We start from the raw sequence: 18598 nt of genomic DNA, 5'->3' as shown, positions 1-18598 counted from the left end.
GGCAAAAAAAATAGATAAATTGGATTTCATCTAAATTAAAAACTTTTGTGCATCAAAGGATGCTATCAACTGTTAAAAGCATCCCATGGATTAGGAGAAAATATTTGCAAATCATATATCTGATTAAGATTAATATTCAGAATATAAAAAGTACTAAAACTCTCAAACTCAATTAAATTTTTTAAAATGAGCAAAGATTGGGAATATACATTTCTCTAAGAAGATATGCAAATATCCAATATGCATATAGAGAGATGCTCAACATCACTAAACGTTAAAGAATAAAAATGATAATGAAGTACTACTTCACACCCATTGAAATTGCTATTATAAAAAAAATGAAAAAAAAATAAAAAGAAGAAATGTTGGTGAGGATGTGAAGCCATTGTAAACCTTGTGCATTGGTGGCAGAAATGAAAAGTAATGGAAAGTGGTATGGGAGATCCTCAAAAATTAAACAGAATTGCCGTATGATCCAGAAATACCTCTAGGTATATAATCAAAATAATGGAAAACAAAGATCTGAACAGAGATTTGTACACCAATAGTGGTAGAAACCTTATTTACAATAGCCAAAAGATGAGACAAACCAAATGTCCATTTATGGATAAAAGGATAAGCTATGTATGGTATAAACATGCAATGGAATATTATTCAGCCATAAAAAGGAATGAAATTTTGATACAACAACAAAATGGATGAATTTGAAAACATTATGTCAGGTGAAATAAATCAGACTCAAAAGGATAAATACTGTATGATTCCACTTGGATTAGGTACCTAGAATATGCAATTTTATAGAGACAGAAAGTAGAATAGTGATTACCAGGGCTGTGGGGAAGTCTCATTGGAGAGTTATAGTTTAACGTATACAGAGTTTCAGTTTATAATGATGAAAATTTTCTGGAGATGGATAGTGATGGTGGTTGCACAACAATGTAAATGTACTTGTGTTCCTGAACTGCACACTTGAAAATGATTAAGGGGGTAAATTTTATGCTATGCATATTTTACCACAGAAATTTGTATGTATTCTATATTCACTGTTTTAAAAACTAAGATAGGAGATATAATCACTAAATTCATATTGTGAGAACAGTATGTACTGCTATTCACAGCAGCCAATGTCATCCTAAAAGATAATATACTGTTTGTTAATATATGGGAAATACACAGTCTAAACAAATTGAATTATTTTCCACAGTTGAAAGAGTGGGGGGAAAGCAGAATATTTATTTAATACACACTATAAAGTGGTTAAATGTAAATAAAATGCCAGATAAGTCAAATCAATCCAGACAGAAAGGTTTTGGAAAAAAAAATTGAAATTCACTTCTTATAATAAAAAAAACCTATTTGAAAATAAGAAAAGAGCATCCTAAAAAAACATCATTTTAAATGTTATACAATTTTGGCCATTAAAATTGATTATGCCTGGAGTTTTATTTAGCACAGTCAGTGTGATTTTCCAGGCCCAGCCAGGTGACTTCCAACAATCTGTTTCATTACCATCAGTAGTGTGATATATTGATTTGTGTATATCTTCAGAGCTTTAATCTTTTATGTGAGCATGCAAATAGTTTATGTTTTAGTAACTTGAAACCAATTCCTGTTTTCCATTCTGAAAGAACAGGCAAATAAAAATTACCCTACACACATTGTAGAAATTTTTTTCATACCTTAATCTTTTACATTTTTACTCAAGGAAAAACAAATAAAACCAAAGTTTTGGAGTACTCATAATTATCATCATTTCTATTTTCAGTGCTGTCATTCCTGTCTCCCATTGTGGCCAGCCATAGTAAGGATGTTTAATAGTAAAAATGATGGCAATTGTCAGGAATTTGTTTCCACCGTATTATTTTATGACTCCTTCAGTTTCTCCCTCAGAATCAAGTGTTGATATTTTCTACCCTGATTGTCCTCAAATAATGTAATGAGTATCTGTGCTTATTTCTTTTTTAAAAGATTTTATTTATTTGAGACTGAAAGAGAGAGAGCAGGAGTGGGAGAGGGACAGAAGAAGAAGGAGAAGACACTCCACTGAGCAGGGAGTCCAATCTCAGGACTCCAGGATCATGAACTGAGCCAAAGGCAGATGCTTAATGGGACTGAGCCATCCATGCATCTCTGTGCTTATTTCTTTTGACAGAACATTTTCATATCAGATTTTGGGCTTACCATTTCTATTTGAATTTCAAGATCAAAACTTTTAAATACAGATCTTGGCATATCCTTGTTATATTCCTTTTGAAATTAACTGTGTACAAGTAGGTTAATAACATTTACTATTTTTCATACTTAGTCATTAATGTCTGAGAATTGAAACAATATGTTTAGGACTCAGTATCTTCCACTATTTCTTTAAAAACAGAAAGAATTACAAAATTTCTTGTGACAATGAATTCATTAAAATCCAAATGAACATTTATATATGATTTAAAAAACAATGATGCTCTAATTTTCAGAATACCAAAAAAATTATTAGAACACTAACATGGAGCTGGCTTGATTATCTTTTGCTAATAGAAATATATGATATATATGAAGCCAAAGTTTTGCAGCTACCATTTGGATAATGCCTCCCATAATCTCTACCCAGCACCTGTATCTCCCTACAGAAACAGAAACTTTTCCAACATTATATGCATTGCTTCTTTAATGATGAACAGTAGAGTGGTTTAAGTCTGCTGACATAGATGTCTTATTTGATAAAGCATCACCTTGGTCATGAATACTGTAGCAGAGTAGTGACTACCAGATATCCCTCATCTTGTTCCCTAACTGTGGTGAATAAAAATGGCATGCATCCTTTTTTCCCTTTAGCTCTTTCAAAAAATCCTTCTTAAAATGTGGAGATAGTTGGAGTTCCATCAATCATCTTCAAAGCACAAAGGAGAGTATTACTGTACAGGATCTATAACTGAAAATTAGACTGAATCTAGATCATTGGTGACTTGGAACCCCTTAACTTCTCTGGATAAACAACCTCTGCATTTTTTAACATGATGGGAAAGAATAAACCATCAACTGTTTAAGCCATTCTTAGTGGGTCTTGTTTCTTGTGCAATTCCTAATTCATATAGCATATGTTTGACTGTTTAGAAATAATGGGGAGTTAAAAATTCAAGACACTTTAGGCAATAATTTGGGAAATATTTTTGAAATAAATTTCACAAAATTAAAACTTATTACAAAGTTTTAAAAATGAGGTTTTTTTTTAAGATTTTATTTATTTCTTTGAGAGAGAGAAGAGAGTGAGAGAGAGGGCGCAAGAGGGGGTAGGGTTAGAGGGAGAAGCAGACTCCCCGCCGAGCAGGGAGCCCGATGTGGGACTCGATCCCGGGACTCCGGGATCATGACCTGAGCCGAAGGCAGTCGCTTAACCAACTGAGCCACCCAGGCGCCCTAAAAATGAGTTGTTTTTTTTTTTTTATTAAGATTTTATTTATTTATTTGAGCCAGAGAGAATGAGAGAGAGAGAGAGAGAGAGAGAGAGAGCGTAGGGTCAGAGGGAGAAGCAGGCTCCCTGCCGAGCAGGGAGCCCGATGCGGGACTCGATCCAGGGACTCCAGGATCATGACCTGAGCCGAAGGCAGTCGCCTAACCAACTGAGCCACCCAGGCGCCCCCTAAAAATGAGTTTTTTATGAGAATTTGGGGTGACAATTTTTGGAGACTTTTTTACATCCTAAGTTTTTAAAATAAACATTAGTAAAGATAGGTTGTAATAGGACTTTAATATGTATGGCAAATATTTCCATGATTATCAGATAAAATAATACATATATATCTTTATTGAAGCATAGTTAACATACAATGTTTTATTAGTTTCAGGTGTACAGCATAGTGCTTTGACAGTTCTAAATATTATTCAGTGCTCACCATGATAAGTATAAAACCATCTATCACCATATATTGTTATTACAGTATTATTAAATATATTCTCTATGGTACTCTTTAAAAAGATTTATTTATTTGAATGAGAGAGAGGGAGAGTGGGTGTATGAGTTGGGGGAGTGGCAAAGGGAGAGAATCTTCAAGCAGATTCCCTGCTGAGCACAGAGCCCAATGTGAGGCTCCATTCTCACCACCCATGAGATCATGACCTGAGCTGAAACTAAGAGTCAGATGTTCAACAGCCTGAGCCATTCAGGCACCCCCTACCCCATGCTGTATTTTTTATCTCCATGACATTTATTTTATAACTGGAAGTCTGTATCTCTTCATCCACTTTATCTATTTCACACATCCCCCAAACCACCTCTCCTCTGGAAACCACCACCCAGTTTGTTCTCTGTATTTAAGAGTCTATACAGATGGCCAGGAGACACATGAAAAGATGCTCAACATCACTAATCATCAGGGAAATGCAAATCAAAACCACAATGAGTTATCATCTCACACCTGTCAGAAAGACTAGTAAAAAGATAATAAATAACAAGTGTTAACAAGAGTGTGGAGAAAAGGGAACACTCATGCACTGTTGAGAGGAATGTAAACTGGTGCAGTCACTGTGGAAAACAGTATGGATGTTCCTCAAAAAGTTAAAAATAGAAATACCATATGATCAAGAAATTCCTCTACTAGATATTTACCCAAACAAAATGAAAACATTAATTCAAAAAGATATATGCATCCCTATGTTTATTGCAGCATTATCTATAATAGTCAAGATGTGGAAACAACTCTAGTGTTTATCCATGAATGAATGAATAGATAAAAAAGATGTGAGATTATATGTATACAGAAAGAGAGGGAGAGAGAATAAAATTTTAGTAATCCATAAAAGAGAATGAGATCTTGCCATTTGTGACATGAATGGACCTAGAGTGTATTATGCTAAGTGAAATAAGTCAGGCAGAGAAAGACAAATACTGTATGATTTCACTGATTTAAGGAATCTGAAAAACAAAATAAATGAATAAACAAACAGCAGAAGCAGACCCATAAATACAGAGAACAAACTGATGGTTGCCAGGGCAGGGTAGAGAGGAGATGGCCAAATGGGTGAAGAACAGTGAGAGAAACATGAATGGTGATAAATGGTAGCTACCCTTGTTGTGAGCATAGCTTAATGTATAGGCTTTCCAAATCACTGTTATACACCTGAAAGCAATGTAATGTTGTATGTCAACTATACTTCAATAAAAATTCAAGAATTATATATATATATATAATATAGTTAGTATAATACATATCTATATTTGTGTATATGGGTATATAAATAAAAGTTTGTTGGAAGATTCATGAAAATGGAGAGTAGTTACATCTCAGGTATGGGCCTTTGAAAGATTTTTGCGGGCGCCTGGGTAGCTCAGTTGGTTAAGCGACTGCCTTCGGCTCAGGTCATGATCCTGGAGTCCCAGGATCGAGTCCCGCATCGGGCTCCCTGCTCGGCAGGGAGTCTGCTTCTCCCTCTGACCCTCCTCCCTCTCATGCTGTCTCTCATTCTCTCTGTCCCAAATAAATAAATAAAATCTTAAAAAAAAAAAAAAGAAAGATTTTTGCTTTAGTGTGTTTATTATTTTCATCACAAAAATGAGTGTATATTATTTTAACAGCTATTTTAAAGTAATTATAGGAAAAGATAATTTATGGCATTAGTACTATCTATGTAATATGAGACAAGTTAATAAAATACAGAGAATAAACAGTATGATTCTCAATTCAGTGAATATACATAATTTCCACGAATAAAGTATGAAATAGCCAATAAAATGTTCATAGCAAAATAATCTGTGTGTGAATGCAGATTAAATTTTTTCTTATTTTTAAAGTTTTTTTTATTTTTGAAATCAAATGTGCAATTAAATTATGAGAAAAGTATTAAACATGCATTTGAAAATAGAGTAAATAGAGTAAAAATATTAGGGATAAAATAAAATAAATATTAGGAATTTAACAAAAGGCCACATACCTTATTAACCCCACAAACAGTTCCTTCTTTTACCCACATCATTTCACCATTTCTAAAACCTTGTGGAAAATCCAAAGCAACACAGATGTGTCCATTTATATTTGCATAAATAGCAGTAGCATTTGGAATTTGAATTATTTCTTCTTTTTTATATTGACATATTAATTTTCCACACATCAGATCCCTATAATTTATGAATAAATGAAATCATTAGACTTCAATAAAAAGAAATATTAGAATATCATTTATAAAGCAAAAAGGTTTAGGTAAAGCATTTAAGGCTTGCAAAAAGATGCATGCAATTTACTGTAAAATAACAAAAAGTATAAAGGCCTTGCCTGCATTGTTAAAAATAACTGAATATTTTAATGATTTTAACTACTTCCCAGTTAGCCTGATCACTTTTGGTAATAATTCCTTCACTTTTTTTGATTTTTAAAGAGAAGCAGTTCCAAGTTTATTCCATTTTTAAAAATTGGTAAAGTTCAACTAATTACCAGTCTCATTAGATTTTCTTTTCAATTGTTCAAACATAATACCTACTCTCAGAATTATGGGTTCCAAATAGACAAGACATTGAGACCCACATTCCAAAAACATTCTACACAATAAATATTAAAATAAAACCATGAAAGATACATCATAAGGATAGTGCTGTAAAACACAGAAAAAGTAATAAAAGTAATGAGAATATAAAAAAGCATTAAAAACAAAAGAGCAATAATGAAATTTATGATTGACTTTCTAAGAAATACAATGACCCGAAGATTATTGAATGACAGACTCAAAAAAGAAACAAATTGTCTTCCCACTCTGTATGCAGAGAAACTATCTTTCAAAATTAAAAATGGCATTTTCCAACAATATTTAAGAAAATTTGTCACGAGCAGTCTTGAACTAAAGAAAATATAAACCAAGTTCTTCACACTGAAAGGAACTTATCATAGATGGAAGCTTACAGAAGTACAAAATGTATATAACTTTATCAGATTGAGGAAGTCCCTTTTTATTCCTAGTTAAGTGACAGTATTTATCATGATGTATCAGTGCTAGATTTTGTGTTAAGTTAGACAGAACCAAGAACATTGTGCTGATAAATCTATATGAGAGAGAGAAGATATATTTAAATCATCTACCCCCAAAACAAATATAAAACTGGTCAAATTTGTCAAAACAACCATTTCAGGGCTATAAAAACTGATCAAAACAAACAAAAAAGTGAGAATCATTTATGAAAAGCTGCCATAAAATCAAGTAAGAATAGTGGGAGGTGTGTTTTTTTTTTTTGCTGAGTCTGCTCCTATGCCCTGTCCCAGATCAGTTGATACTGTTATTTTACCAGGACAGGGCTGGCCATGAAAACCTTTAAATTAAATGTCAGAGGAGTGGTTCTAGATTTGGTGAAGAGGACAAAAAATCTCACCCATCATCACTTCAAATAAAAGTAACAAATAAGGTAGGAAAAGAATGTAAAACCAGAAGTACTGTGAGCCCAAGGTTGAGATCCCAATTGGGGTTAGTGATAGATCAGACAGAAATTAAAGGCATGATCCTGGAAATAATAGCTCCATAAAGGGTAGTGATAAACTCTCCTTATATCACATCCCCAGCTGACAAGGAGGTTACATGCACATGCTAGAGGGACCTGAGAAGGACTGATGGGAAGTAACACAGTGAAAACTTTAAATCTGCCTAGAATCTAAATGTGCTCCCCAATTACAAAGAAAAGCCCAAAGCCACATGGCTCTAGTGATAAATTCTATGAAATGAATAAATAAAAAATAATTCTACACAAATATTTACAGAAAGTGAGAAATCAATCAGTGTAAAACACCACATTAGTAAAAGAAAGGAAAAGAACCATATGATCATTTCAATAGATGCAGAAAAGAAGCACTCAACAAACTACAACATCCATTCATGATAAAAACCCTCAACGAAGTAGGATTAGAGGGAACATAGCTCAACATAATCAAGGCCATTTATGAAAAACCTACAGCTAATATCATTCTCAATGGGGGAAAAACTTAGAGCTTTTCTTTTCTACAGTCAGGAACAAGACAGGGATGCCCACTCTCAACACTGTTATTTAACGTAGTACTGGAAGTCTAGCCATAGCAATCAGCCAAAAAAAAAAAAGAAGAAGAAGGAGGAGGAGAAGGAGGAGGAAAGAGAAGAAAAGAAAAGAGAAGAGAAGAAAAATAAAGGAAGAAAGAGAGTCAGAAAAAGAGAAACAAAGAAAAGCCAACTAAATCAGCAAGGAAGAAATAAAACTTTCACTATTTGCAGATGACATGATACTGTATAGAAAAGACCTGAGACTCCAAAAAACTGATGTACTAATACTCAAATTCAGTAAAATCACAGGATACAAAATCAATGTACAGAAAGTCACATTTCTATACAAAAATAATGAAGCAGCAGAAAGAGAAAATAAAGATTCAATCCCATTTACAATTGCACTTTAAATAATTAGATACATAAGAATAAACCTAACCAAAAAGGTAAAAGACCTGTACTCTGAAAACTAGAACACTGATGAAAGAAATTGAAGATGACACAAAGAAACGGAAAAACATTCCATGCTTATGGGTTGGAAGAACAAATATTGTTAAAATGTCTATATTACCCAAAGCAATCTACACATTCAAAGCAATCCCTAACAAAATACCACCAGCATTTTTCACAGAACTACAACAAACAATTCTAAAATTTGTATGGAATCACAAAAGACCCCGAATAGCCTAAGCAAACTTAAAAGAGAAAAGCAAAAGCTGGAGGCATCACAATTCTGGACTTCAAGTTATATTATGAAGCTGTAGTAATCCAAACAGTATGGTACAGGCACAAAAATACATACATAAATCAACAGAACAGAATAGAAAACCCAGAAATGAACCCACAATTATATGGTCAATTATTCTTCAACAAAGCAGGAAGGAATGTCCAATGGGAAAAAGACAGTCTCTTTAAGGAATGGTGTTGGGAAAACTGGACAGCAACATGCAGAAGAATGAAACTGGACCACTTTCTTACACAATAATACACAAAAGCAAATTCAAAATGGATGAAAAACCTAAATGTGAGACAGGAATATCAAAATCCTAGAGAAGAAAATAGGCAGTAACCTCTTTGACACTGGGCAAGCAACTTCTAACTACATATGTCTGCTGAGGCAAGGGGAACAAAAGCAAAAAAAAAAAAATATATGGGGACTTCAGCAAAATAAAATCTTCTGCACAGCAAAGGAAACCATCAACAAAACTTAAAGGCAACCTTCATAATGGGAGAAGATGTTTGCAAATGACATATCCAATAAAGGGTTAGTATCCAAAACACATAAAGACTAATACAATTCAACACTCAAAAAACAAATAATCTGGTTAAAAAATAGGCAGAAGACATGAATAGACACTTTTCCAAAGAATACATACAGATGGCTAACATATTATATGTGTATATATTTTACTTTTGTTCCCCTTGCTTATATATGTAAAAGAATATTAGGGCGCCTGGGTGGCTCAGTTGGTTAAGCGACTGCCTTCGGCTCAGGTCATGATCCTGGAGTCCCGGGATCAAGTCCCGCATCGGGCTCCCTGCTCAGCGGGGAGTCTGCTTCTCCCTCTGACCCTCCCCCCTCTCATGCTCTATCTCATTCTCCCTCTCAAATAAATAAATAAAATCTTTAAAAAAAAAAAGAATATTACTCAGCCATAAAAAAGAATGAAATCTTGCCATCTGCAATGATGTGGATCAAGCTAGAGTATTAGGCTAAGTGAAATAAGTCAATCAGTGAAAGACAATTACCATATGATTTCACTCATATATGCAAATTAAGAAACAAAGCAAACGAGCATAGCAGAAAAAAATGAGAGAGAGGAAAACCAAGAACTTAACTATAGAGAACAAATGATGGTTACCACAGGGGAGGGGAGTGGAGGGAGATGGGTTCAATAGGTGATGGGGATTAAGGAGTGCACTTCTTGTGATGAGCACCAGTTGTTGCATATAAGTGTTGAATCACTAAATTGTATACCTAAAACTAATATACTGTATATTAACTAGAGTTTAAATAAAAACTTTAAAAATTAAGATTTCAAGAGCTAAAGTTAGATTAACAAAAGTAAATGAATTATATACTGTAGAGTTATCACTATTTACATTATTTAAGGTATATGCAGTATTTTAACAAAATGGGTATCTTGAAAATTATGTCTGATGGATAATGTGAGCATCTATTGATAATATATGTTATGTCATAAAATTTTTATTTAGCTTATGAATCGTTTTGAAAGTTTCAAATTCTACCACACACCCACTGATACATCAGAGGATTCAACAAATTGTCCTACATACACCAAAAGTGTCAGGGGAGACAAACACCAGCCCAACTATATACCATGTTCTCAAAAATAACTTCCTAATCAGCAAAATCTCAGCAATGATGAAAATAGAGATATCTTAGGGCAATTTTCTATGGTCTGACTTTTTCTGCTTTTGGGCAAAAAAGGAAAATGAAAAAGAGAAAAGCAGCTCTTGACATTCAGGAGAAAGTATTAATTGCAAGGCATTAGAGTGGATATAAACAGACTTGCACTTATAGCTAGATCATCATGCTTAACTGTTGAATATAAGCAATTTAGGAATATCAACTTTAAGCCAAGTTACTCTGTGACCATGATGGAGCAAGAAAAAGACAAACCTGCTCCATAAACTATGTCATAAACATTGTCCCAAGAGACAAGACATAAACATTGTCCAAACAACAAAATTATCAAACATCCCTCTCATCCAGCTAATATGAGTGACTGTTGCTCATTATCAATTATGACTTTAACTTCTTTCCAGTCTTCCTTCTTCATATATAAGATTTATTGAGGTGCCCAATCATAGAATTACCTTCACTTTCTGAAAATATCCAATTCAGAAGAAAGATCCACTTCCTAAAATCCTGTTGAAAACCACTTAATGCAAACCCAAATCCTATAAAAAGTTTCTAAAACTCTGGAACCAAGATGTTGCGCAGTTTCCCATAGAGTATAATTCCACTGATTGGTACATGTAATAAACCCAACTTGTTCAACTATGAGTGTGTTCCTGTGATTTTTGGCTGGAAGGCATTGACACAGAACCTGATCTAAAATCATTTCTACAAAGAGTGGGTCGAAGTGGATTCCAGTAAGGGTAGAATTCTAATCTGAAACACACACACACAGAGAAGGCAATGGAATATAACCAGAAAGGGAAGAATTATATGACAATAGAGCCTTAAGAATGGGAACTAAATCATGAGATATTGTGGATTGGGATTTTTTTAATTCAGTACAGAACATTCAATATCTTAGCTTGAATAATCAGAGTGCAGAACTAAAAATGGGCCTCATGTCGATTAGGTGACTGGAAATTAAAAGTTACTCAACATTAAAGTGTGCATAAAATTCATCCTAAATCCTGGCTGACTACTGAACTGAGCATGTGCAGTGAAGACTCCAGGGAGTTCATCAGAAGCATCTTAAGAGGCATAAAGAAATAAATAATATTTCACCTGCTGCTCACAGAGAGGTATTGTTTATAGTATGAGTCTAACTATGTTAAATCCCTTCCATAACAAAACTCTATAGCTTTCAGAAGGCATAAATGAATGCAAAGTTTCCATTATGTATTGTTCATTGTATCCAACATAGAGTCAAAATAATTGCTAAACATGTCATAAGAATAAAATGTGACATAGTCAAGGAGCAAATAAATCAGTAGATACCAATGTCAAAATGACCTAAATATTGCAATTAGCAGAGAAGCACTGTATAGCAGCTAATATAAAAATTATCAATGATTTAAAGGAAAATACAGTCATGATAACTAGAAGTTTTTCTTTAGTCAGTATATGAAATTTGTGAACACAATTTTAGAAATTTTGAAACAACTTATATGTATTTTGAGCTGGAACATATGAAAAGGCAACTTATAAATGCACTGAAATGCACTTTGTGGTGTTTAATCAAAATAAAATTATCACTTTAAGTTCATGTTTTAAATACAGAAATATACATGAACATATAAGTAATTGTGTGATACATATATGTGCATATAGTACATGTATGTTCTAGCTCTATTGACTAAGAGGGCTTAGAGGTAATTAAAGACAGTGGAAATAAGCACACCTGGTGCCTAGATATTTATTTTTTAAATATTATTCTCTACTAAGAGGTATATGGGCTACTTGGATAAATAGCTGAATCCAGAGTAAGGGTAGGAAAAGTATAACAGGAGCCTAGAACAGTTTGTGCTAGAAAAATTTGGAAGTTCTTACAGAGTCATATACACTTTTGAAAAAAACACTGTGGCCAAATAAAAGAGACTCTCAGTAGCCAAAACTGAGACAATTTGAAAAAGAATCAGAATAAATAATAACAGTAGTGTATTCTATACTATTGAACAAAATAACAATTGCTGAGTCTGAACTGATATATATAAACATGTAAACAAACAAATATAATGAAGGGAATACTTCCTACAGTACATTTCTAGCTTATAGGCAGAGTCAATAATGGAGTTAAAAATCATCAATGGAGGGCGCCTGGGTGGCTCAGTTGGTTAAGCGACTGCCTTCCGCTCAGGTCATGATCCTGGAGTCCCTGGATCGAGTCCCGCATCCGGCTCCCTGCACGGCGGGGAGTCTGCTTCTCCCTCTGACCCTCCCCCCTCTCATGTGCTCTCTCTCATTCTCTCTGTCTCAAATAAATAAATAAAATCTTTAAAAAAAAATCATCAATGGATTTTAAAACCTAGTGGGTCAAAGTTTGAAGAGGAAAAGAGTATGTCCATGGTCTCAATATAATTTAACCTAAAATATCCAAGATTGAGAAAAAATGCCATGTACCCTTTAAAATTCCACTAAGGTATACATCACTTCAGCGGTAATCATGCCAAAATGCTTAATATGAATCTAATTATGAAAAATATCCATCAAAACCAAATTGAGGGAAATTTTTAAAACAATTACTCCATAGCATTAAAAAAAAGACCTATGAAAAAGGAAAAAAATTAAAACAAAGAAAATTTTCTAGATTAAAGCTTAAAAATACATTATAACTAAATGCAAATATATGACTGGGTTTGTTCCTGAAAAAGGCAAAATAACTCTAAATACTTCACTGAGACAATTAAAGTAAGTTTTAATACTAACCATGTTTCATAGCTACAATATAGTTATGTAAGAAAATATCTTTATTCTCAGAAAAGACACATGATTTATTTAGGAGTAAAGAAGGGTAGTTTTCAATATTCTTTCAAATGGTTTAGGAAAATCATTTTGAAGACAGGACAGGAAAGTTGGAAAAAAACAGAAAGATAAAGCAAATGGGCAAAATGTAAACAATTGGTAAACCTGCATAAAGGTATATGGGGAATCTGTACTATTCATGCAAGCTAGAAGTGTTTTACAGAATTTTTACTTTTACTATCAAACCAATTTTGAAATCATATCAAAATAAAATATTATAATAACATTCTAATAACTAGTAACATTCTAGTTCTAATATTTATATTAATTATAATATTTAATAATTAACTCTCATATAGTGCATACTATGTGTCAGTCCCACTCTAAATACTCTCAATAGAGTATCTAAATTCCACATTGGCATCACCCAATGGTGTTAGTGGAATTAATATTCATATTCTACATATTAGAAAATGAAGCACATATCACACAAGTAGGTAAGCAGTGGGATTAGGATTTGAAACAAAGATGTATGGCTATAGAGCACATGTTCTTAAACACAGTGCTTTACTTAATGGATAGTAAAAATTCATGCATTGTCATTTCATCACTATAAGAATGCTCATTCTTTGTAAAATTAAAATGACAGAATGAAAAATAAGAATGATCAGTCTGTCTAACTGTTTTTAATGTACTTATATAAATTAAACACTCTGTGGGAAGGTACAAAGGATAAGTGAATATCTGAGAAAGAGCAGTAAAAATATTCTATTAAAGACATTTATAATTTATGGTCTTACTCCATAATCAAGTAATATTCTGATTACTCATAAGCTTAATTATCTGGTGGTATTTTTTAATTTAAAGCAACAAATAGAGTTTCTCACATAGATTTCTTAAAGCATACTTAGTTTTACACTGTATGTATCCTGAAGAACCTGAACCACAGTTCCCAGATTGATCAGCCTTAGAATTAAGGTGAGAATAACACTCTTCAGGACCAAATTCTGCACCTGAAGAAAAAATGTATGGTTAGTCATATTGAGCTTATGTGAATTTAAAATAATTTATGAATATATCTGAAATTCTGAAATGGTCTAAAATACATTGTAGAAAATATGATCATAACATAAATTGAAAACAAACCTAGATTTAAGATCTTACAAAATCATTTCAATGAAATATTTAAAAATTGACACCTGTCTACTATCCAAAAAGATACCTTAAATTTAACCATGGTGTGCAGTTCATTTTGTTAATTTTTAGTAAGTCTAGATATCTATAAGTGTATAAGAAACTAAAATTTAACTTATTGGTCAAGAACCTATTTTGCATAAATGTCTCTTTATTTCAAGTGAAATGAAGTCAAGTCAAATTATGAAACTATCTTATTTTTTCACCATATTTTCCTCAAACCAAAAGATCCTGGGGAGTCATAATTTTTACATTCACTATCTTATCCATGCACATGATGTGTTCAATTCTCATAAGAGCTAACCTACTTAAAGAGCAGTTTATTTATTATAACCTCCATTAGTTCTACTATAGTTGAAAGATTAACCCAAAAACCTTTGATAGGAAGATTTAGCCACTGCTTTGTGGTGCTGAAGAAAAATGGCACACCTAAGAGGATCCACAATGGACACATCAGGATCTCAGCTGAAACTCCTATAGGCTCTAGTGAACTGAAAATAAGCAGTTTATTTTATCCCAGAGGTCATTTGCAAACCTGGTTACGGGTGAGAAGTCAAAATTATATACTTAGCTAGTGAAGCAGGCCTTTGATGGTGGACATAAAAGTAGGCCAAAGTTGAAAGATCTTTATAACTATAGTAATAAAATTAAAGATCCAAGGGGCCTCAACATATTGTTTATTCTCCCCTCAAAGCTTTTTATTGCTTCTAAACATGTGAAGAGCAGGAGATTAAACCATAAGGGATTCTTAATGATAGGAAACAAACTGAAGGTTCCTGGAGGGGAGGTCTGTGGAGGGATAGGGTAACTGGGTGATGGGCATTAAGGAGGGCACGGATGTAATGAGCACTGGGTGTTATATACAACTGTTGAATCACTAAACTCTACTTCTGAAACTGGTAATACACTATATGTGAATTGATTTTAAATAAAAAAATTTTAAATAACAAAATAAAATAAGATATAAGGAGATGACGTCCATAAAGCAGTGTAGATTTTTCTGCAGTTTCTGTGTTGTGGTTACATATCTGCCAAGGGAAGGAGTCTCAGTAAAATAACAACTCTCAGTTGAAAACCCTGAAAAGTTACGCCATGGAAACAACAGTGAACTAGATAGACTGAACTTTTTAAACTCTAACCAAAGCTTAATACATATCAGTTTCTGACTTAATTAAAGTGGTTAGTCTGTCATTTCATACACTTAACAAAAAAAAAGATGGATAATAATAGTATCTATACAAAAAGCATTTTAGACTGAAAGCAGGGATTCAAAAAAGCAAAGATTGAAGAAAATGAAAAAAATTTAACTAGAAATGTTTTTATCACTCAAGAAAAAATATAAGATAAAGATATCTACCTATATTAAAATAGTTGAGAAAGAGAACAACTACACATATATATGAAAATTAATTATAAAGGATATAAATATGCAAGAAAGAAAAGTATCAAAAATAAATATGTTGAAGTAATTTTATGGAGAGATAATTAAATGTAAATTGAAATTTTATGAAAATCTGTATAATAATATAGTATTTACACCAAGTTCCAAGAAACTCACAGAACATTAAGAAAAATTAAGCACACACACATACACAAATACATCCAAACATATGATATGAAGACTGGTAAAAAAAAAAAAAAAAAAACAACGGAAAATCCTGAAGGCTCGAAGAGAAAAGAGACACAATTGGACAGATTTTCTTTAGAAAATATGGAAACCATATGACAACAGGGTAACATCTTTAAAATGCTAATGGGGATAGAAGTTCTAATTCAAGATGGCAATGTAGGAAGATTCTGAACTTACCTCCTCCACGGACACACCAAATCTTCAGTTCCATATGTAAAACTTTCATCTCAAAAAAACTAAAAACTAATTAAGCAACTCTTACACACTAGGCAAAGGAGAAAAAACCCTCTTAGAATTTGGTAGGAGAGGCTGAGGCACAAATGACACCCCAGGCATAGTGATCCACAATCATGAGGGAATACAAAACCCAGAGCACTAACACAAAGAAAACTGGAGTACCTGTACCAACATCACAAAAATGCAGTATAAGAAAAAAAATTATTACTAAAGACAACCAAAGAATTTTTACAATGATAAGAGAGTCAATCTGTGAAGAAAATATTAGTTATAAATGTGTTCCCTAAGAAGAAATCACCAAAATCTATGAAATAACAATGGGCAGAAGAAATAGAAAAAATAATACCTGACAAAAATCAGGTATTATTTTTGTCTACTTTCAATAATGGACAGAACAAATAAATCAGTAAGGAAATACAAAATTAGAACACTACAAAAGAACTAGACCTAACAGATATCTGTAGAACACTCTATCCAACAATAGCAAGATACATATTCTTCTCCATGCATATGTGAGGTTAAGACAGTCTAAAGAAATTGAAAAGGATTGAAATCATATGAATTATGTTCTCTGAATAGCATGGAATTCAATTAAAAACCAATAATAAAAGTATATTAGTGAATGTACAAACATGAGAATTAGGCGGTGGGGCAAGATGGCAGAGGAGTAGGAGACCTGGATTTCATTTGGTCCCAGGAATTCAGCTGGATAGGGATCAAACCATTCTGAACACCTACAAACTCAACAGGAGATCGAAGAAAAGAATAGCAAAAACTCTCTGAACAGAAAAGTGACCCCTTTCTGGAAGGTCTTTTCTGAATTGTTTAGAGTTTATTTCTGGGGATGTTGTTACCCTGCTAGCATTTTATTCTCTCATTCATCTATTCTCCTCTGGACAAAATGACAAGATGGAAAATCACCTCAACAAAAAGAACACGAAGTAGTACCGACTGCCAGAGACCTACTCAATATGGACATTAGTACGATTTCGGACCTAGAGTTCAGAATCATGATTTTAAAGATACTAGCTAGGCTTGAAAAAAGCATAGAAGTTATTAGAGAAACACTTTCTGGAGAAATAAAAGAACTAAAATCTAACCGAGTCGAAATTAAAAAGGCTATTAATGAGGTGCAATAAAAAATGGGGGCACTAACTGCTAGGAAAATGATGCAGAAGAGATAATGAGTGATATAGAAGAACAAATTATGGAAAATAAAGAAGCTGAGAAAAAGAGAGATAAACAACTACCGGATCACGATGGCAGAATTTGAGAGATAAGTGATACCATAAGACAAAACAACATTAGAATAATTGGGATCTCAGAAGAAGGAAAAAGAGAGAGAGGGGCAGTGGTATATTGGAGCAAATTATAGCAGAGAATTTCCCTAATTTGGGGAAGGAAACAGGCATCAAAATCCAGGACACACAGAGTACCCTTCTCAAAATCAATAAAAATAGGTCAACACCCCCACATCTCACAGTAAAACTTACGAGTCTCAGAGACAGAGAATATCGTGAAAAAGGCTCGGGAGAAGAGATATGTAACCTACAATGGTAGAAACATTAGATTGGCAGCAGAGCTATCCACAGAGACCTGGCAGGCCAGAAAGGACTGGCATGATATCTTCAGAGCACTACATGAGAAAAATACACAGCCAAGAATACTATATCCAGCTAGGCTGTCATTGAAAATGCAAGGAGAGATAAAAAGCTTCTAGGACAAACAAAAACTAAAGGAATTTGCAAACACGAAATCAGCCCTACAAGAAATCTTGAAAGGGGTCCTCTAAGCAAAGAGAGACCCTAAAAGCAACATAGACCAGAAAGCAACACAGATAATATACCGTAACAGTCACCTTACAGGCAATACAATGGCACTAAATTCATATCTTTCAATAGTTACCCTGAATGTAAATAGGCTAAATGCCCCAATCAAAAGACACAGGCTATCAGATTGGATAAAAAAACAAGACCCATCGATATGCTGTCTGCAAGATACTCATTTTCGACCCAAAGACAGCCCCAGATTGAAAGTGAGGGGGTGGAAAACCATTTCCCATGCTAATGGACACCAAAAGAAAGCTGGGGTGGCAATCCTTAACATCAGACAAATTAGATTTTAAACCAAAGACTGTAATAAGAGATGAGGAAGGACATCATATCCTACTTAAAGGGTCTATGCAACAAGAAGATCGAACAATTGTAAATATCTATGCCCCTAACATGGGAGCAGCCAATTATATAAGCCAGTTAATAACAAAAGCAAAGAAACACATCAACAACAATACAATAATAGTGGGGGACTTTAGCACCCCCCTCACTGACATGGACAGATCGTCTAAGCAAAAGATCAACAAGGAAATAAAGACTTTAAATGACACACTGGACCAAATG

At 33.4% G+C, this 18598-nt stretch overlaps 1 protein-coding gene across 1 annotated transcript in view; it reads right to left on the bottom strand.

The window, feature by feature from the left end:
* Positions 1-18598, bottom strand: part of LOC110573097 (disintegrin and metalloproteinase domain-containing protein 2-like) — a 150499-nt gene that overhangs the window by 20515 nt on the left and 111386 nt on the right. The window contains exons 15-16 of the mRNA XM_021681526.1: positions 14049-14154; positions 5920-6103 (exon numbers count right to left, since the gene is read on the bottom strand). Of these exons, the coding sequence (XP_021537201.1) occupies positions 5920-6103; positions 14049-14154 (290 nt within the window). The remainder of the gene's footprint in view (positions 1-5919; positions 6104-14048; positions 14155-18598) is intronic.

The sequence above is a fragment of the Neomonachus schauinslandi genome, chromosome 2 (assembly GCF_002201575.2).
Source record: "Neomonachus schauinslandi chromosome 2, ASM220157v2, whole genome shotgun sequence".
Classification (NCBI taxonomy): domain Eukaryota; kingdom Metazoa; phylum Chordata; class Mammalia; order Carnivora; family Phocidae; genus Neomonachus; species Neomonachus schauinslandi.
Note: the sequence above shows the minus strand (reverse complement) of the source record. Positions and strands in the feature narration are given on the sequence as shown.